Raw genomic sequence first — 22,197 nt, 5'->3', positions numbered from 1 at the left:
AGCTCCTTTGGTTTTTCTTTCATTTTTTCCCACTATGCCTTATACTAAGAGAAACGGGACAGTGAGGGGTTTACCATTGCGAGCCCTTACTTCTTCCTTGGACGGCTTTGCACTCCGGCATCCACAGATTAGTACTGGAGTAGGTTCTGCTTTGAGCATTGAGGGAGGAGTCTCAATGCTCCAGGAACATGAGACAACGCTCTCACCTCCGGATGCCGAAGCACCACCATGTCCTGCCGTGACGCGGGAAGAGAAGACTGGTTCCAACCTTGCAGAAGTCGTTCAGATTGGGGCCAGTGGTGATGGCCTCTCTTTCGATCGATCTGTGGCAGCATTTGAGATCTCTGATAGGAAGGGAATATTGAACCCTCCTGTGGTGGTTACACTAGTCACCCTCTGGCAAGCAGTTGAGAGATTGAATTCTTCAGTTACAAAGTCAGCTCAGGAAACTGTGAATCTTGTTTCTACAGTGGAGCAGCTATCCAGGTTGATGGATAAATTAAAACAGGACTTCATTGATCAGGTACAAAAATCTCAAATTGATGTTTCCAAGATTAAGGATAATGTGGCAGCAGTCATGAAAGATAATCTGATTATTCATCAGAAAATTGAACAAATTGAAAACTATAATAGACATATGAATCTGAGGATATTAAATTTTCCAAGGCCTGTTGGAGTCCTTCCTTTGGAATTGTTTAAGAAATATCTTTTTGAAAACTTAAATATTTCTTCTCAAAATATTCCTCCTATAACTAAGATATACTTTTTGCCCATGAAGAAGAAGTTAGGAGGGTTTCCTGAAGATTTTATTTATTTATTGCATTTGTATCCCACATTTCCCCACCTATTTGCAGGCTTAATGTGGCTTACAGAGTTTGGTTATGACATAATCATTCCATGATATCAGACACAATTAGTGATGTACAAAGATTAGGTGAGGGAAGAGAGAAGGAAGGTGTTAGGCAGGATTTAAGGTGGACTGTAATAATTGGGTGAGTTGGTGAGGTAGTTTTGTAAGGCTATGGGTTCTCTTTGTAGGCCTTGTTGAATAGATCTAGAATAGGCCCGGGAGGAAAAGAAATCTAATGATTTAAGAGACATTTCCTTGATTTTGGAAGATTCGTGATCAGAAGTTACCAACAGGACCACATTACTGATTTCATTTGTATTTGAGCAAGATTATAATGTGATTCTGAAATTGCATTTCAAGAATACCTATCAAAAGTTTTGTGGATATTTCCAGATGTTACCAGATCCACTCAAGATAGACGAAAGAGTTTTTTGAACACGAGAGAAGAAGTAAAGACTCTTGGGGGGCTACCTTTTTTTCTAGTGTATCCCTGTAAATGTATAGTGTGGTATTTGGGAGTAAAATATGCTTTCTTTGTTCTGGACCAGCTAAGAACTTTTATAGACCTGAAGAGGGTGACTGGGAATGTAACATCTCCTTAATTGGCTGTATCTGAAAAATGTAGCTGTGGGTAAAAAGGCTTGGGCTTTACTTTTTAGTTTAAATATACCTATTGGATCTCCTTGTATTACTTACCACTCGCCCAATTATTGGTGGTCTAAGGAAGGGATAAATACAGTATTATAAAGTTTCTTAATAATTTTTTTTCCTTTACTCTGTATAAGAGAAAAAGCTGTATTTCCCCTAAGTTGCATGTAACAAGTTTATGCTTGTGTATTATAAATAAAAAAAAAAAAAAGGAATTGATGTGGTGAATGAGAGCTTGCGAATGCCAATGTTATTGGCATAGGCACCTGGTATAAGATGCTTGGGGAGGCTAAGCCGCCCCAGGAGGTTTAAATTGTTGATTGCAGCAGCTGCAGTGAAAGCCCCTCTAACCTTCCAGTTGTAGAAATTGGTGTAATTTGATTACCTTACTGCTGGGGGAGCAGGGGGGTTGGCTGGAGGTGTCGGCTGGAGGTGTCCTGGATTGCCAGGGAGATATTTAACTAGGATCATGAATTCCTGCACATGAGCAGTTCACACCAAAGAGACTTGCACTGACCTCTAAAATTTTAAAAGTGCTAAAAATAAGTTTTTTAAAGTATTTGCATTAAATCTAATTGCAGAATTTAGGTGCTAGGAAGTGAGATTGGTATGCTATGTACTCAAATTTGCTCAAGCCATATGCAAATTAGTCTGTTTTTGGGAGGCTCTCATTTGCATATTTATGGGTAAAAATGGTTGGAAATGTTTACAGCTTTAATGTTAGGGCATGGCTCTGATCAAAAATGTGAAGTTTGATCCAAAAACGAAGGGTTTATCTAGTGTTTTTGACTAAAACTTCCCATTAGAGTGTATGTTAATCTGCATTCAAATAGAGCTCTCTGATTGGATGAGCAGCTCCTGTTTGAAAATCTGCCCGGTAATAGAGAGATTTGACTGAGACAGGATCTGCATGTTTGAGCTCCGTGTGTAAGAAAGGAAAGAAAGAATTGTTGTTTGATCTAAGTTGACTGAAATTATAAAAGAGTGCCTGATTATGTGGTAAATGAGAAAATATGTGAAAAGAGATTGGTGGAAATTTACAAGTTTGAGGTTTCTCTATTGAGAAAAGGATCTGAATATTTCACTTGTAAGCCTTCCCTTTGTTCCCGTCAGTGTCCCGCCTTCTTCTGACATCATTTCCTCTTTCCGCGAGGGCGAGACACTGACAGAAATGAAGGGAAGGCTTACAAGGCTAGAGACGGGCTTTCACTGCGGCTGCTGCGACGGAGGCAGGGGAGCGAGGAGAATTGTTGAGGGTGGGTATGGATGGCTGGTGGGGAGGCAGGGGAGCGAAGAGAATCGCTGGGTGGGTGTGGATGGCTGGAGGGGGCAGGGGAGAGGAGAGAATCGCTGGGTGGGTGTGGATGGCTGGAGGAGGGCAGGGGAGAGGAGAGTTGCTGGACATAGATGGAGGAGAGGTAAGGGAGAGAGAAGAAATGGTGGGCATGGATGGAGGGGAGGGAAGAGTGAGGAAGGAGATGAGATGAGGGAAAAGGAAGAGAGAAAAACTGCACATGGATGAAGAAAATAGGCAGAAGCTGGATCCACTGGACAGTCAAGTCTGCGGAGGACCCAGCTTTTAATTACGGATGTAGGACAAGAAATGAAGAAGAAAGGTGGAAAGTAAAGAAATAAATGGAAAGGAAGCCCTGGAAATGGAGTTAACAGGACAGATAGCAGCAGAATCGGATACTGGGCCAGCATGATCAGAAAAACAAAGTCACCAGACAACAAAGGTAGAAAAGATAATTTTATTTTCATTATAGTGTTTGGGATATGTCCACTTTGAGAATCAGGTGCTCAACATTAAAAGTTTATATTTATTTACTTATTTATGGCATTTTAGCCCACATTAAACATGAATTAGGATGTTTTGTGGCTCTACATGAGAATTGTGATATTATGATCCCTTGTTTTATATTGTTGATGGTCAGCATTTTCTGTATGGGTGGTATATTGGTGTATTAGGTTCTGCCCAGTGTAATATTTATGGCACCGTAAGGTTCTGATTGTGTTTTTGCACAAAGTTGTGCATAGTGTTTTGCAGTTGAACGATTGTGGTTAGTATATGCTTTGAGCAACCACTTTATTCTTTGACATATGATACATATCTAATATCTAAATTTAATAAAAGGTATTAATTGTGAGTTTTATTTTAATTTATTTATTTCTGTGTTATCAGACAATTATGGATTTAAGCTCCACCACTGGCCCCACCCCTAACCCCGCCCCCTTTGGCCTCCCTATACGGTTGGGCCACCGACCGCCTATGGTTATTGGCTTCATGTGCAGTGGTAGCAGTCATTTTACAAGTGCAGTAGAGTCTTGCTCATCCAACCTTTGCTTACAAACCCTTCTGGTTTATTCGATATACCTAGGTGATGTCATTGCCATGCAATGTGTGCGGGGTTCTCTTCTTTTTCCTAACTTTGTGTTTAGTTGAAAGGTAGCATTGCTAGGTACATTAAGGGGCCCTTTTACTAAAGGGCATTAAGACCTTAATGCACTGTTAGCATGCGCCAACAAGCTACTGCAAAATGCATTAATGCATTTTGTGATAGTTTCCCTCTTAGCACACAGTATCCTGCACATTACTTATTTTAGAAAATATTTTTAGGAGGGGACATATAATGGGCAGAGAGTGGTCATTCCCATGTTACGATTAGCTGGATAAAGCAGAGTTAATAGAGGGTGAGAAGTGCTCTGGCATTAATTTTGTTCAGGTACCATGCGCTAATGACAACATTAGTGAATAATCTGAAAAAAGAAAAAAGAAATGCCTTAAAAAGTGTTGCATTAAATCTAGGCTTAGCACACTGCAAAGTCCTACATTAGAATGCGCTAAGTCCAGATTTTACTGCATTGTAGTAAAAAGGCCCTTTAGTTTGTAAACTCTTGTTACTGCTTCCTCTTTTATTGTTATTCTTTATTGATATTTTAATCTTATTCTCAGATCACTTTTCATTTAGAAACCAGAGTAACACTGAGGGCCCTATTTACAAAGGCACACTAGCATTTTTAGCGAGCATATGGGCATCTATAAGGTTAGCCAGTGCCGTAGCGAGGGCGGCTGACACCCAGGGCGGGTCGAGGCTGCGCACCCCCCTGGGTGCAGCACGGCACCCCCCTCGCCACGCACCCCCCTCCGGCGCGCACCCTCCTCCCTGGAGTGCATTTTTAATTGATTTAAAAGCGAGAGGCGGGTGGGCCGATCCGCCCCCGAGTCCACGTCGCTGGGAGCTGCGTCGGCTCCGTTGGTTCCTTGCTCTCTCTGCCCCGGAACAGGAAGTAAACTGTTCCGGGGCAGAAGCAAGGAACCAACGGAGCGGACACCCCCCCAGTGGCGTGCACCCGGGGCGGACTGCCCCACTGCCCCCCCTTCCTACACCACTGAGGTTAGCATGTGCTAATTTTTAGTGTGCATTAAAACCGCTAGCATGCCTTTGTAAACAGGGCCCTGAGTCAGCTGTTTGTGTATTCTACTACTGTACCTGTGATCCTTCTTTTTCTGCAGTTACAAGAGAAAAAAAATGGTTCTTTCTATGGAGATGAAACTTGAAGATTTAAAAAGTCTAAACAAGGGTGAGTCAGTGCACAAAAATGCAACTGAACTTGAAGTGGCTAGATTAATTGTCAGCAATTGGAAGATGAAAAGAAGCAAGTTAGAAAATTGGAGTTCCGATCCAGCCTCAAATTATGGAATAAATAGCAGAAAAATTATGAAGAAGCTTTGTTCCTATGGCTCACCCAGCAAAGAGACAAAGCCTGCCAATATTCTGACTTATACTGCAAGAGAAAGCCCTGTTTTTTTTAAAAAGAAATGTAATGAAGATGACCCTGAATTCTTTGCTAGTGTGGGTTGGCTTGATCGCTGGAAAAGAAAAAGATATGGAATAAGACAGCTCAATATTTCTAGGGAAATAATTGTTGGCACGTTATGAGGAATTTATAAGATTAAAGAAAAATCATCATCTTATTAAAAATGAAGGATTATTAAGGGAGCATATATATAATTATGATGAAATTGGATTAAACTTTAAATGTTGCCAGCTCAAAGCTTCAGTTCCTGGTTATAAAAGAAGTAAAGAAAGAGTGACTAATCTTGCTAGTACTAACACAACTGGTAACAAATTGCAAGACACATTTAATTGGAAAGTAAAAAAAAAAGGGGGGGGGGGGGGTCTTTAAACACCTGGCTGCTGCTGCACTTCTGGTTTCTCATAAGAACCAGATGAATGCCTGGATGGAAACAGACATTTTCCAAAGATGGCTTTTCAGTGAATTTGTTCCATCTGTTGAGACGTTTTTGAAATTACTAAAGCTGCCTAGGAAAGCAGTCCTTCTCATTGATATTGTGGCATCTCATTCTGAGGAGGACAAACTGAGAAGTGTTCAGTCAAGTGTTGACATTAGAGCAATGTTTCTTTCTCCTAAAGACACATGATTGTCACATGTGTCACCCAAAGGACTAAGGTGTTCTCGAAGCATTAAAGAAAAAATATTGCCATAAACTTCTAATGACATTTGTTTATGCATTGGATGGTGGAAAAAGAATGTTAGCGATGTTAAAGAAAGTTAACCTTAATGATGTTATTTATTGAATTGCTCAATCATCAGATGAAATTGAACCACTAACAAGATCATGGAGAAAGTTACTTCCTGAAGATGAAATTAGAAAAGAAGATGAGACTGAACATGAAGTGGCTCAAGAAGATGATGAGAATCTACTTCTTTTGTTACAAGAAATTTCAGGCTCTGAGAAAGCACACAAACTGGGCAGGTGGCACCTTGGCACATTCCCTCAACTTACACTTGACTCTTCAAAATCAACCATAGATGACAAACCGTCTGTGAAGAAGAATGGATTTATTATGACCACAGTAATGGCACTACATACATCAGCATTTTACAATCTCATGTTAATACATACATGCATGCAATTGATACTATATAGCAAATACAATACATGAATCTTAGTTCTTGTCGATATTTTATCTCAACCATTCCCGGGCAGGGGACCTAGCCTATCGAGTCACACGGCTCCAACACATTATTGCCACCTTACTCACGAAGCACATTTTCTGCACTATCTGGGCAGAAACTGTAGAAGTACTCATGCACTACCATAATTTCTTTCATCAAGGGTTGCTGTAGAAGCAACTCCCCTCCATTCCCGTTGACTCTTTTCTTGATGCCTTCAGCCCCCCCCCCCCCATTCCATCCAAGTCCCTCCATAGAAGAGGAGGACTGCCATGGGTCTTTACATCATCATGTCACAGCTATCATATGTCAAATCAAATTCACAATGGACCATTGTTTCAGCTTGATTTGGTCTCAAACATGCTGCTGTGTGCTCTATCAGGTTAGGATTCACCACCAATGTTGCGGGGTTGGTGGGCGGGTAAGCCATTGGAACAAATGAGCAACATGGTGCCTGTCTTCTGCAAATGCCTTTCTTCCTGTTTCTGGTCTCCACCCTTTTCCCCGCCTCTTACCCTTCCTCCCTTTTTGTTATGTGTATCTACCGCTCCCTCTGCTCCTTGAATGCTTTGTTTTTCATTAACTCTGTTCTAACCTGTTTAGTTAGCCCTATCTTTTATCCTACTTGTTCTCCTACCCCCTCCCCTGTGCCCCCTGATCCTTTTCCCACTGTGTCCAGCCTGCAGTCATTATCTTGAAGATAACATACAGGAATGGAGCAGAAAAAAGCAAGTAAGAAAGCCTAATTTATGGCATGTCAAGATGGCGGTGCACTCTGTTGTTATGTGAGATGCTCTCAGATTGCTGATACCTTTTGTTGCTTTTTACTACTGAAAACGTTAGATTTCCTCTGTCCCGATGCCACACACAAAAAGGAAAGGCTCGATGAGAGTGGGACTCCCGCCTTCCTCATCCTCGTCGCCGATTCAGCCAACTCTTGAGTGTTTCCTAACCGGGGGCCCCTAGGCAGGAATGAGGGGGGTAGATGCCACTGCAGAGGTAGCCGGAGAAGAGGAACCTCTGCGGGAAAATGAAATATCTTTGTCTCCCCCCTCAGCTTCGAAAATGCCTCCATGTCCAGCAGTGGCAGCAGTTAGGAAGGGAGACGCAAATCTTGCCGGAAGTGCAAAGAATGTGCCCCCTGGTCGGGATCCTGATCTGCTGCAAAAACCGCTGGAGTATGAGTCCCCAGAAGTTTCTGGTGACTCAGGAAAATCAACGGAGGTAAATTTAGAAAAGATATGGTTTATGTTAAAGAAAATGGCTACATCTATACAAGAATCTCGAGGAGAGGTAAATGCTTTAACTTCTAGATTTGGAGAATTACAAGGAATGGTTGAATCAGTGAAAGACGAGCTCTCTACACTAGTTAAAACTTTACAGCATGAAGTAGACCAGTTTTGCAAATTTAAATCAGCTGTTGCAAAAGATAAAATAATTCTTCATAATAAAATTGAACAAATTGAAAATTTCAACAGACGTTTAAATCTACGAATCCTGAACTTCCCTAGATCTCCTGGAATTTTGCCCCTAGAGCTGTTTAAAAGTTATCTGAATGAAAATTTAAAGATGCCACCTGAAGCATTTTCCCTGATAAATAAGATCTTTTACTCGCCTCAACGAAAGGGAAAGGAGAGGGAAGATGAAGGAATCATAGAAAATAATAACTTATCAGCAATATTAGAACAATCGCTGCAAAATATAACAGAGAGGGCAACGCTTCTAGTGTCATTCATTTTTGAACAAGATCTACATGCAGTACTGAAATTGTACTTCAGAAATTCACAAATGTTGTTTGCCAGGGCCAAAGTTTGGATTTTTCCTGATGTTACCAAATCCACTCAACAAAGAAGAAAACTCTTCTTAGAAATGAAACAGAAAACATTGGCTCTGGGTGGAACCTTTTTTTTTGGCCTGTCCTTGTAAATGCATAGTTCGCTTGGGATTAACAAAATATGTTTTCTTCTCCCCAGATCAGTTAAAATCTTTTCTAGATTTAAAACAACTGAAGCAAAAAGAATAGAAGACCGGGGGGTTGCATTAAGTCTTTCTTTAAACAGACTATATGTTGTTAAATAATCTTCTCTAATATGTGCGCGCGCCCCCCTCCCTATATTAGTGGTCTGAGGAAGCAGTTTGTTATGCATGATGTAATAAGGGAAGTAGTTCATATATATACTTTCTTTGTTTTTGTTTCTATTGCTGTATTTCTTGTGGCAAATTTATTTTGAAACTTGTCATTTTTTTTTGAAAATCATAACTAAAATAATAATTTTAAAAAGCGCCTAATTTACAATGGTGTGATTGCTATGGTGAATGGGAGTCAGAACGACTTGGAAAAATCCAAAATCCCAGGAATAACATGTATAGAATGTTTGTACGTTTGGGAAGCTTGCCAGGTGCCCTTGGCCTGGATTGGCCACTGTCGTGGACAAGATGCTGGGCTCGATGGACCCTTGGTCTTTTCCCAGTATGGCATTACTTATGTACTTATGAAGAAGAAGAAGAAGATGATGATGATGGCGACAATTGCACCAAGATTGCATATGGACTAGAGAAAATGAGTCATAGTGAAGGAGTCAGTGCCTTCAAGGTGGCACTGGCTTACCTGAAACAAGAGGCAGTGACTGTTACTAGTGTTATATTACAGAGATATCGGTGCAACCTTACAGCAAGGAAGAGAAGTAAAGCAGGAAAACAAACTTAATCGCAAAGGGGCATTATCCAGTAGCATGATGTAAATATAATGCCCTAGCTGGTTAACACTTCCATGACCACTCCTTGACACAGCAAACAGAAAAAACCTCTATGATGAAACAGCACAAGCAGAGGAAAATAGAGACAATCCAACACAGGAAATGGTGCTTAAAATTGCTTTATTTGCAGCTGGAAGGGAGGACCAGACATGGTCCGTGTTTCGGTGGTACAAACCACCTGCGTCAGGGGTCATAAAAGCATTCTTGTAAAACAATGTGTTTAAAAAGCTGAGGCAGCACTCTCACATGGAGCACAGGACATACAGAAAATCTGCTGATCATAAAGCTTTGGAATGTGGTTACTGTATTGTATTGTTTTTTTTCTTTTGTTTTGTTGAAAAAAATAATATTAAGAAAAAATACTAATATTAATAGAAATATTGATCTAGTTCAGAAAAATCAGGGCACATACTGTATCACCCTACCACAAAATTTACCTCATTTAGAACCCTTTCATATAGGTCAGAAGCAAATTTTCAAAATATTCTGATAGTATTACATTTAAGAATGGGGGGAAAAAAGCTCCAGAACACTGGATACTTTATTATGCTGCACTAGTAAATGGACTTAACACGCCCTTACATGGGTCTTTCCATTTGAAAAAATGAGCATGGTTGTACATGTTAACCAGTTAGTGTGCAGCAGTATCAGCACACTAGCTGGTTAATTCTTCCATGCCTACTCTCCAACCCAACACACTACTTCTAAAATAATGTTTTAAAAACTAAAGAGCATATGCTTAGCATGCACAGAAGACAAAACTAAAATGGAACTCTTTAGTGTATCCCGCATTAGGTCATCTTTGCTGCATTAGGCTCACCTTAGCAGCTAATTGCCTCACTGTTAGCTGAGATTTCAGTTCAAACACATTTAGTTCAACATGCGTAAGCATATTGTACAATAAAACATTGCTGATATAGAATTGATGTAAAAAGTTATATCCCAGAAGTGGAAAGAACAGCAATGTCCCACGAAAAAGTCACAGGAACAGGAGAAGAGTGGGAATAGAATCAGGCTCTTCAAAAAACAGACCAAAGATGTCCAACATTGATATAAAATTAATTAAAGGACTAGTAAAAAACGACCCGTTTCTTAACACAATGAAACGGGCACTAGCAATGTAATGAGTTCCTGCCATTAATGTTTCCATGGTTGTATTCTGAATATAATTGTTGTTTACATGTGTAAGATTTCTTTATATACAATATTTTTTGTGTAAACTGTGTTACAATGTGGTAAAAGTTTTCCTTGTTCAGGCCCTTCAATCAGTTTAACAATCACATCAGAAGAGCTCCTTACTCATGAGAATGCAAACATACAGTTGCCCATGTGAGAGACTGAGAGTGACAGTGTGTTTTACAGACAGTGTAAGAGAGAGATACACAGAGTGATTGTGTGTATGTGTGTGAGTGACAAAGCGATTAAATGTTTGTCTTCCCTTCCGCTCTGTGCACTTGCCTCCACTGATGTTCTTACCTTCCTGCATATGATTGTTTGTTAGAGATTCAATCCACTCCACTTCCCTCCTCCAAGTTCTGTTCTGTCTGATTGGTTCTTCATTCCTGTGACGTCGCGTTTGTTTGCTTGGCAACTATGCAGCATTCCGTTTCCTCGACGTGAGGGTGGGGAAAGTGAGAGCCAATGAAACGCTGAACTACAGACTTACGAACCCTACACTGCCACAGTGCCACAGAGTCAGCTTCAGAATGTTGGAGGTGCTTTTTATTATATAGGATGACTCAACATGGTACCATGTTTCAGCACTGAGGGTCCTTTATACTAAGCTGCGTAGGCACCTACACGCGCTCAGAGCATGTCAATTTTGAGTTACCACCCGGCTACCATGTGGCCCTTGTGGTAATTTCATTTTTGATGCGCATCCGCTACGCACGCCGGAAAATCATTTTTATTTTCTGGCGCACGGCAGAAACTGGGTGGTAATCATCATTCTACGCCTGTAGAGGATTACTGCACGGTTAATGCGTGAGACCTTACCACTAAGTCAATGGCTGGCGGTAAGGTGTCAGACCCAAAATGGATGCGTGGCAATTTTTATTTTTCCACACATTCATTTTCGGCAAAAAATTAAAAAAGACAATTTTTATAGGTGCGCTGAAAAATGATTCTGCACGCACCCAAAACACACGTCTACACTACCGTGGGCCATGTTTCAGCGTGCCTTAGTAAAAGGACTCCTGAAAGTGCCTTCTTCAGCAGTCTTGGTAAATGTGTCTAGAATCGAAACCATTAGCGATATTTTTCTCTACACCCAACAAAGGTGTTTTTAAAGACCACAATGTTTCTTTAAAGGTCTATTTCTGGAGACATTATTAATTAAGATTGTCAGACATGTTTACCAAGCCTCCTGAAGAAGGCACTTTCAGTGCCAAAACATGGTACGTGTTGAGTCATTCTTTAATAAATTTTATATCTATGCTGGACGTCTTTGGTCTGTTTTTTAAAGAGCCTGATTCTGTTTCCACTCTTCTCCTGTTCCTGAAAAATGTATATCCCACATTATCTCAAGATTCTAAGTGACTTACAACAAAGCGTAATATTGTCCACATAAAACATATGAAGAACATTATACTTTCTATCCTATATCATAAAATAATTAAAACAACAACAACAACAACACAAAATAACCATTAACATAAAAAATAGCTGCAGTCTCTATCAAACATTACTGGAATGTTATCTACAAACCTGGTGAATGAGATGGAGGAGAGCACATCAGAACAACTCCTTGTCCTTCCCTCACCGAGACTGCACTTCTTGCTCGGCCACTGAAATTTCCCAGATCTGTCAAAAATAATATAACATTTGTGATAGGACATTAAGCTAAAAGTTTTATAATTACTCTTCATGTTGAGTTCTTTAATAAAATCGGAATTCCACCCCTGTACATAGCTACCAGCAAGGTATGCGTCATCATGTCATGGAGCATTCTTTCATGCCAGTTTGTATTTTATAAGAAGCCACATAAGTTTGAAAATTAACTCCATATGTTTTTTAAATGAAATACTAGGAGCAATGTGGCAGAAATTGTGGCTAGATTGCAGCTGCAGACATCTACACCTGCTCGGTAGTAGACATAATTGTCAGTTCTCAAAGTATACATTTGCACATAAATTTTATAAACAATACCTGCCCAATATTCAAAGAGATTTAGGGGCCCTTTTACTAAGACACACTGAAAAATGGCCTGTGGTAGTGTAGACACTTGTTTTAGGCACACGCAGAATCATTTTTCAGCGCATCTGTAAAAAATACCTTTTTAAAATTTTTGCCGAAAATAGATGTGCGGCAAAATAAAAACTGCCACACGTCCATTTTTGATCTGAGACCTTACCACCAGCCATTGACCTAGCAGTAAGGTCTCACACGGTAACTGTGTGGTAATCATCTATGTGCGTAGAATGACTATTACCGCTTGGTTTTTGCGCATGCCAGAAAATAAAATTATTTTCAGGTGTGTGTAGCAGACACGTGTCAAAAATTAAATTACTGCAAGGGCCACACGGTCGCTGGGCAGTAACTAAAATTGATGCACATTGGGCACATGTGGGCACCTACGCAGCTTAGTAAAAGGGCCCCTTAAACGGCCTGGAGAGGCTCCTGATTGTCTAACTGCTTGTCCATGTCTAAACATGACTATTCAGAGGCACTTAACCAATTAGTGTCACTGAATATTTGTGATTAGTGTCTAAGCCAAAACTGGCTAACTTATGGGCATTCCAGGGGTGGAGCTGCCACTCATGCGGTTAAGGGCTGGTATTCAGTCCTATCTTATGTGGTTCATCTTAAGTAGTTAAGGGCTGAATGAACCTTGGGGTGGTGATGTCCACGGATCTTAAAGCAACAAAACAGTGTGACAAGATGGTGGCCGTATCCAGAAGGATGATAGGCTGCACTGAGAGAGGCATAACCAAAAGAACAAAGGAGGTGTTGATGTCCCTGTACAAATTGCTGATGAGGCAAAATAAAAAGACTAGAAGTGGTCTAGAGAAATGTGACAACAATGATATGGGGCTTACACTATATAATGTATGAAAAGAAACTGGAAGATCTGAATATGTATAGCCTAGAGGAAAGAAGGGACGGGGAGATATGATACAGATGTTTAAATACTTGAATGGTATTAATATAGAAACAAATGTTTTTCAGAGAAGGGGAAACGGTAAAACTGGAAACATGAATTGAAGTTGTAGCGTGATGAGGCAGTCCTGCTTGATTAGCTTATTGCTGTGAGCATCTTAAGGCTTTTTTCTTCTTTGCTATTTTGATGCTTACATTTATATCAAGAGAACTTATATACTATTGTGTTGACTGTGTTTGTGGTTCTCTTTCCAGTCTTTAGTTTGTAGACTTAGGAGTAATTGTCAGGAAATTCTTTTTCATGTAAAGGGTGGTCAATGCCTGGAATGTCCTCCCAAGGTATTCTAACTTTTGAAGATCCCTTTTCATGTTTTCTACTCCTTTCAGGGTGTCCACTCTATTCAAATCTTGGTATCAAAATGTGGGAGATTTCTGAATGGTAAAGGTTCATTTTAGAGGAGGAGGAGGAAGAGAACTCTGGTGATTGGAGGTAAGGTTGCCTTAAGACAGAGTCTGGGAGATTTGGGGGGTTTACAGATACTTGCAATAGAGATTGATCTTGTGAGGATGAGTTATAATAATGCATGACAAGAATCATACTATGCTGGACAGGATCATGATGGTCTAGGTTTCATGATGTACTGGGAGTGGGGATGTTCATGATGGTCCATTAAGGATGCATGATGATACAGGGAGTATTAGATTTGGATTTAAAAACATGTTTAATTAGTTGCCTCTCTAATTCCAAGCTCAAAGCATGGTAAAGATCAGACACAGTAGATAGTTCTCTTTTGAAGAGGGCTAGATTTATTAAAATGCATTAATGTGATTGAATGCACATTAATTAATACAAGTCCCATTATTGTCAATATGGCCTATTTATTACCAAACAGGAAAATTCTATAGCTGGGTGCCAGTAGTTGCATGCACCTTGTATGCATAAGTACTGTGAGAATTGTACTTTGTACAATTCTATACGGTAGAGCACGCCATTAGCACATAAGTAGAAGGGGGCATACATGTAGGTGGAGCATAAAAGAGGCATGGACATGTCTCCAAGTTACACATGTTAGGCATGCACATTAATGCCAGCCATTGGCCTGACATAAATAAATTTTGATGTGCCAATTTGAGTTTATGCTAATATTTTATAATGGTATCTTGGTGCACAGATGCCATTATAAAATTGGTGTTCCGTGCATGGCATCAGTGCACTTAACTTTAGGCATCAAGTTATAGAATTGTCCCCCAAAAGCCTTACTCTCATTAACATCAGACCCTGAGTTTGTCCAGAAGAAATATCCATATAAAGATACATGCATAACATGTCCATATAAAATTTGAATGGATATGCTGTAGCAGAAAAGTCACCACAAATTGTATATAAGTTTTGTTTGTGTGTCTGAGAGAGTTAAGAAAATATCATGCTTTGCCAGAGTAATTTATTAACCATAGAAACTAGCAGGTTGGTTAAATGATTGTTCAGAAGGTGCATAAATAGAATTAGGATGTGCTGGTTCTTGCATTTAAAATCAATGCAGGTCAAGGCAACAGCAATGACACATCATAGAAGAACTCAAAGGTGGAAGTGAAGGAGAACACTCCAGCAGCTCTGTGTAGGACCAATGGGGGGGGGGGGTTCTAGCTGGAAAGAGCTTGATGCTGAGGTGGGACTGCAGCGGACTCTGGCTAGAAGGGGGTTGATACTGGGGGCTGGTTGGGGGAGTTATGATTGGGAGCTGATGGAGACTTGGGAATGAAACAGGACTGATTCTGAGGCTAGGGCTAGGCTTGAAGGGCCTGATGTTTGGGAGAACTATGGCTGGAAGGGTGTTGATGCCGGGGAGGGTCTAGGATTGGAAGGAGGCTGATACTGGGGTTGGGTGAGGCTAGGATTGAAAGAGGGTGATGATAGAAGGGGGGGGGGGTAAAATTAGAAGAAAAAAATGCTGGAGCTGAGGGGGGCTAGATCTAGAACATAACATAACATTTTAGTCTTATAGCCCTCAATACCTTGCAAATTTATGAATGCAACATCATTTTCGCATAAGAAAAAATGTTTTTTTGCACCACTTTATTAACCCGAGGTTCAAAGTGCCTGTAGAGTCCAGCATCACCCCCCAAACCCTCACTGAGGTGGGGAAAGAATAAACTTGTTGATCAATGACATTGCTGGACTCTATAGGCCCTCCAGAGCCATTAATCAACAACAGCTTTGTTTTTTTCTGTGTTCAACTTTAATCTATGCCCCATCATCCAATGTTCAATAGTATAGAATATCAACTACAAAGCAGGCAATTTAGCTGCAAAATGAGTTTGAATTGGAAGAATAGTTATGTCATCTGCATAGCTAAAGGTCATAAATCTTAATTTCTCCAATTCAAAACCCAAGGTATGTATATACACATTAAACAACAAGGGGGACAGCGGGAAACCCTGCAGAACCCCACAAATATTGCTCCAAGGATCTGACTGGTCAGCTAACATTTTAACTCTATATCTTCTACAGTAAAGAAAGCCGTAGAACCAAGATCTTGTTGATGATGGGGGTTCTAGAAGGGGGTGATGTCAAGGGAGTTAGGACTGTAAAGGGGTGATGCTGAGGGGCCAGGACTGGAAGGGGAAAGGAGTTGATGTTGAGGATGATTGGGACTGGAAAGAAGCTGATGCTATAGTTCATATTGTAAGGTTGGTCCCAAGATGGGGACACAAAAAGCAGAATGAGGCTCAGGGTGCCACAACACTGTGAATTGGCCCTGCAGTATGTACAGTAAAAATATTATCCATGGTTCAAGGCAGGTGTTTTGGCATTAGTGAACCCATGGTCCAAGAACAGGAAGATAAAATATATGGTTATTTACCATGTACATGTTAAATCTTCATTTGCATGTGATATATCTTTATGTATGCATAGAGTCTTTATTTAGGGATATTTTAATGTCCATAATAAGACCTTAATAATAGGCTGCCAACCTTGTACAGAAAGTTTGAGCATACACCAGTTTTCAAAGGGAAAACACATGCAAACCTTCCATTTTGAAAATGACCCTCCAAAAAACTATACTATCATATTTACACTGCTAATGAGCATACAAACTCTTTCTTGAAAATTTATGCACATACTTTTGAAAATCTGAAACAGTGTGTGTAAGTTCAAATCCTACACAAGCTCCAACCCAGGGACACTTCTGCCTACCACAGGTAAAAAGTACACCATAAAAATGCTTTGTGATTCAATAAAACTATGATTATGTGATTAATAAATCAAAGGAGTCAATGGACCATCAGAAGATTTTTCAGGCTTATATAACCTTTGCAAGCTTTACAGCAATATATCATACAGTTTAACTGGCTAATATTTCAGTCATCAGTCCTCTGCTCTGTAGCACAAGACTGTCTATAGCACAAGACTGTGCAGTTTCAACTATTAAAGTATTATTCTTAAATAGTATTATTAATAGACACAAAGCTCGTTTTAGAAAAAAAATTATGCACTAGGCTTATTTTGGCATACAAGAAACTGTCAGCAGAAGATAGCTGATGAACCAGCACATTGCAAATTATCAGGAAAAGGAAACTTATCTTAAATCAGAATTGAACTTTTTCACTGAAGCCTGCTGTTCCCAACTCAACGCTGAGTTTCATGAATCATTGCTTCAGGGGATTAGGCTCTACTATCTCCTCAAATGCTGAAAAACAATGACAAGCTAATTTATCAATGGTTCCAAAAAAGATTTCCTCTTAATGCTGACACGCTTTCTACACTGTCATAGTGTAATCACGCTACGTCCAGCAATTACCTCCAGGCAATTAATGAAATCATGAATAATAATTTCATATGTGGAAACAAACAAAGCAGATCAGTGGTAAATCCGAACAAATCTTTATTGCAGAATTTCAATCTAATAGAATGCCCAACACAGGCCATGTTTTGCCCAAAGAGGCTGCATCAGTGGCTATAATTAATTAATTTATTTGTTACATTTGTATCCCACATTTTCCCACCTATTTGCAGGCTCAATGTGGCTTACATAGTACCGTAAAGGCATTCGCCAAGTCCAGTAGAGAAACAAATACATGGTGATGTTGTGGTCAATTAAGGTTCAGGCACAATGAGGATCGAAGAGAGGAGAGGTTATATAGTGTCCATTACAAGCTTTGGTTTTGCTGTGTGTCAGAGTGTAGACATTTATATTGGGTTGGTAGGGTATGCCTTTTTGAACAGGTTGGTTTTTAGTGATTTCATGAAGTTTAGATGGTTGTAGGTTGTTTTCACAGCTTTTGGCAGTTAGTTCCATAGTTGTGTGCTTATACAGGAGAAGCTGGATGCATAGATTGCTTTGTATTTGAGTCCTTTGCAGTTTGGGTAGTGGAGGTTTAGGTATGTTCATGATGATCTGGTTGTGTTTCTGGTTGGTAGATCTATGAGGTCTGTCATGTAGCCTGGGACTTCGCCGTAGATAATTTTGTGGACCAGGGTGCATATTTTGAAGGTCATACATTCTTTGATTGGGAGCCAATGCAGTTTTTCTCGGAGGGGTTTGGCACTTTCAAATCGTGTTTTACCAAATATCAGCCTGGCTGCTGTGTTTTGAGCAGTCTGAAGTTTCTTTGTGAGTTGTTCTTTATATCCCCATAGATTCCATTGCAATAGTCTGCATGGCTTAATACCATTGATTGTATTAGGTTACAGAATATTTCCCTCAGGAAGAAAGGTTTTATGCATTTAAGTTTCCACGTTGAGTGGAACATTTTCTTTGTTGTGGAGTTTACTTGGCTCTCAAGTGTAAGGTTGCGGTCGATTGTAACGCCGAGTATTTTCAGGCTATCTGAGATAGGGAGGGTGTGGTCTGGGGTGTTTATGGTTGTGGGTTTGTACGTGTTGTGTTTAGATGAGAGGATGAGGCAGTGTGTTTTGTCAGTGTTCAGTTTCAGTTGAAATGAGTTTGCCCATGAGTCCATAGTGTTCAGACCGAGCTTGATTTCATTGGTGATTTCTGTCAGATCATGTCTGAAGGGAATGTATATTGTGACATCGTCTGCATAGATGAATGGGTTGAGACCTTGATTGGATAAGGACTTAGTCAGCGGGATCATCATTATGTTGAAAAGTATTGGTGATAGTGGTGATCCTTGAGGTACTCTGCAGTCTGCTTTCCACAGTGATAATATGTTTGAATTTGGTTTCACTTGATATGTTCTGGTGGTTAGAAAACCCTTGATCCAGCTGAGTATATTTTCACCAATCCCGATTTAGTCTAGGAGTCTTAGTAGTATATTGTGGTTTACTATGTTAAATGCGCTCGACATGTCAAATTGAAGGAGAAGTATGCTTTTACCTGTAGCTATTTCCTGCTTGTATTTGGCCAGGAGAGTGATTAGCACAGTTTCGGTACTATGGAGGGGACAAAATCCTGATTGTGATTCATGTAGTATTGAGAACTTCATCAAAAATACAGAAGAAACCTGTCCTCGCGAAAAGCAATGGCAGTCAAAAACAGTGAAGATGACACAAAAAAAAGGGAGAGGACAAAAAGGAAAAAAGGAAAAAGAAAAAAAATTATATATTTAAAAAATATATATATATGTAAAAATCAAAAACAGTCAACAACAAAAAATATAAAAAATTATGTAAATATGAAAATATAAAAAAGGAGACGACACAAGAAAAAACGAAAAAATATGGTAGATTTATTGAGGTGATATGACTCGACACAGCTGTGTTTTGGCCCAACTGGCCTGCGTCAGGAGTCTAAATTAAAACAAATGTAATTTTAATTTAGAACGTATCAATTATAAATCTATCAAACTAAAATAAAAACAACTTTATTAAACAATGGAAAATAGAAAATAAAAAGAAATATTCAATGATCTATAAACATTTAAAATAAACTAAAGTATAACAATGATAAATGAACTGCGATCATTAGTCTAATAAGTTTTGTCATTTTTTTAAAAAGATAAAATATCTAAGGACAATATAAGATGATAAGAAAACAACCAAAAATACTTATTATTGGATGAGCTATTCATATATTAATGGGTCACTTATTGGTTAATGAAAAATATAACCATAAAAACTCTTATATGTTATAATGTGCCAGATTAGATAAAACTTTTCAATTTCTGAAAAGTTTTTTTTATATATATATCTAATTTTATACTTCTTAATAATTATTGTAGGGCGAAATATAAAATAGAAGATCATAAATGGCTATTTTTATTTAGTAAAGAAGTAATTACCTGTTGCACCTTATGTGTATTATATGATGATATCGATCCTTGAAAGGAGTGCTGTTGCACACGTCTTTATTCAAAAAACACTCTGCCTTTAAAAAGGCTGTGTGCTTGATTTAGCAAAAATCTATGTAGCAGAAAAAGGGATATTTAGGATACACAAATACAATATTGCCGATCATATTATACAGCTTACAACTACTAAATATTTATTGTGTACTATTTTATATTATATTTATATTTAGTATATTTATATTTAGTAGTTGTAAGCTGTGTAATATGATCGGCAATATTGTATTTGTGTAGCCTTTCAAGGATTGATATCATCATATAATACACATAAGGTGCAACAGGTAATTACTTCTTTACTAAATAAAAATAGCCATTTATGATCTTCTATTTTATATTTCGCCCTACAATAATTATTAAGAAGTATAAAATTAGATATATATATAAAAAAAACTTTTCAGAAATTGAAAAGTTTTATCTAATCTGGCGCATTATAACATATAAGAGTTTTTATGGTTATATTTTTCATTAACCAATAAGTGACCCATTAATATATGAATAGCTCATCCAATAATAAGTATTTTTGGTTGTTTTCTTATCATCTTATAGTTTCCTTAGATATTTTATCTTTTTAAAAAAATGACAAAACTTATTAGACTAATGATCGCAGTTCATTTATCATTGTTATACTTTAGTTTATTTTAAATGTTTATAGATCATTGAATATTTCTTTTATTTTCTATTTTCCATTGTTTAATAAAGTTGTTTTTATTTTAGTTTGATAGATTTATAATTGATACGTTCTAAATTAAAATTACATTTGTTTTAATTTAGACTCCTGACGCAGGCCAGTTGGGCCGAAACACAGCTGTGTCGAGTCATATCACCTCAATAAATCTACCATATTTTTTCGTTTTTTCTTGTGTCGTCTCCTTTTTTATATTTTCATATTTACATAATTTTTTATATTTTTTGTTGTTGACTGTTTTTGATTTTTACATATATCTATATTTTTTAAATATATAATTTTTTTTCTTTTTTCCTTTTTGTCCTCTCCCTTTTTTTTGTGTCATCTTCACTGTTTTTGACTGTATTGAGAACTTCTCCATGTAATCAGTAAGCTGTTTGGTCACCATGCTCTCCATCAGTTTGACTGCTAGTGGGATAGATGCAACTGGGCGGTAGTAGTTGGCGAGTTCGTTTGTTTTTTTCTTGGTGTCTTTTGGAATTGGGGTGAGTAGGATGTTGCCATATTCCTCAGGGAAGAGACCTTGCTGGAGTATGTAGTTTAGGTGGGATGTGAGGTCTGCTATGAAGCGGTCAGGAGCGGATTTAAGTAGATGGCTGGGGCAGGTGTCCAATTTGCAGTTGGTATTGGAGAACCTATGAGTCACATGGGTAACTGATTCAATGGTGAGGAGAGCAAAGTTTGACCAGGTTCGGTCTGCTGGGTATTCTCCAGAGGTTGGGTCCAAGCCGTTGATTAAGTTTTCAATGTCGGTGTTGTGCTGAGGAAGTGTATTGCGTAGCTTTATTATTTTTTTGTTGAAGTATTTAGCAAGTTTGTCAGTGGATGGGATGTCTGTGTTGGTTGTGGTGACTGGGGTGGTGTTTAGTAGCTTATTTACGAGTTGGAATAGTTTCTTCAAGTCTTTGTAATCCAGTCCTATTTTAGTTTTGTAATAAGACATTTTGGTCTGTCTTATTGCATATTTGTATTTTCTTTGTATTTGTTTCCATGCATTGAGTGTGTGTTCATCTTTTATTTTTTTCCATGCTCGTTCGAGTTTCCTGGATTGTGTTTTGAGTTTTTTCAGTTCGTTATTGAACCATGGTATCGAGTTTTGTCTTCTTGATATTCTTGTTCTTAAGGGTGCTATTTCGTCTAGTACGCTTCTGCATCTTTTGTCCCAGTCAGAGAGGTAATCTATGGAGTCCGTTCGTGCTGTCCATTTGTTGTCATATATCTGTTGCCAGAATGCTTTTGAGTCTATTTGGCCTCTTGTGCTGTAGGTTATGTGTTCTTGTATACGGTATGATCCCTTCTTCCGCTAGTTTAGGGATAGGTTTAGTTTGTAGTGATCAGTCCAAAGTGTTTCTGTCCATTTAATATCTATTATTAGTAGGTTGTGGTCTGGGGACATTTTGTGTGAGAGGAGGTCCAGTGTGTGTCCTTTGACGTGGGTAGCTTGCATATGTGGCCATTTGAGATCCCATGAGTGGAGGAATTCCTTACATTCTCATGCATTGGTGGAGTTTGGGTCTTCTAGGTGAAGGTTTATGTCACCTAGTATTAATATGCTGGAGTTGGTTACACAAGTGTTTGAGATGAAGTCCATGAAATTAGACTGACTTTCGTTCCAATTACCGGGTGGTCTGTAAAGCAAGATGCAGTTCAGATGATCAAGCAGGGATTTGTTGTGGATTCTGATTGAGGCAATTTCAAGTTGGGCTGTTATGGACTCGGCAGTGGTTTTGGTGGTGAAGTGGGAGCGGTAGATTAGTGCTATACCTCCGCCTCTTTTTTCCTCTCTGGTCCAGTGAGTGATTTTGTATCCTGGAGGGCATAGGTCAAGGATTATGGGATCCTTTTGGTTATGGATCCAAGTTTCAGTGAGG

At 38.9% G+C, this 22,197-nt stretch overlaps 1 protein-coding gene across 1 annotated transcript in view; it reads right to left on the bottom strand.

Annotated features, from left to right (window-relative positions):
• The window catches only part of CNTN5 (contactin 5), a 699,531-nt gene that overhangs the window by 490,529 nt on the left and 186,805 nt on the right, over positions 1-22,197 (bottom strand). Inside the window, exon 5 of the mRNA XM_030200224.1 lies at positions 11,941-12,036. Within this exon, the coding sequence (XP_030056084.1) occupies positions 11,941-12,036 (96 nt within the window). The remainder of the gene's footprint in view (positions 1-11,940; positions 12,037-22,197) is intronic.

Source organism: Microcaecilia unicolor, chromosome 4, assembly GCF_901765095.1.
Source record: "Microcaecilia unicolor chromosome 4, aMicUni1.1, whole genome shotgun sequence".
NCBI classification, from domain to species: Eukaryota; Metazoa; Chordata; class Amphibia; order Gymnophiona; family Siphonopidae; genus Microcaecilia; species Microcaecilia unicolor.
The sequence above is the reverse complement of the archived record's forward strand: the minus strand, read 5'-3'. Positions and strand labels throughout refer to the sequence as shown.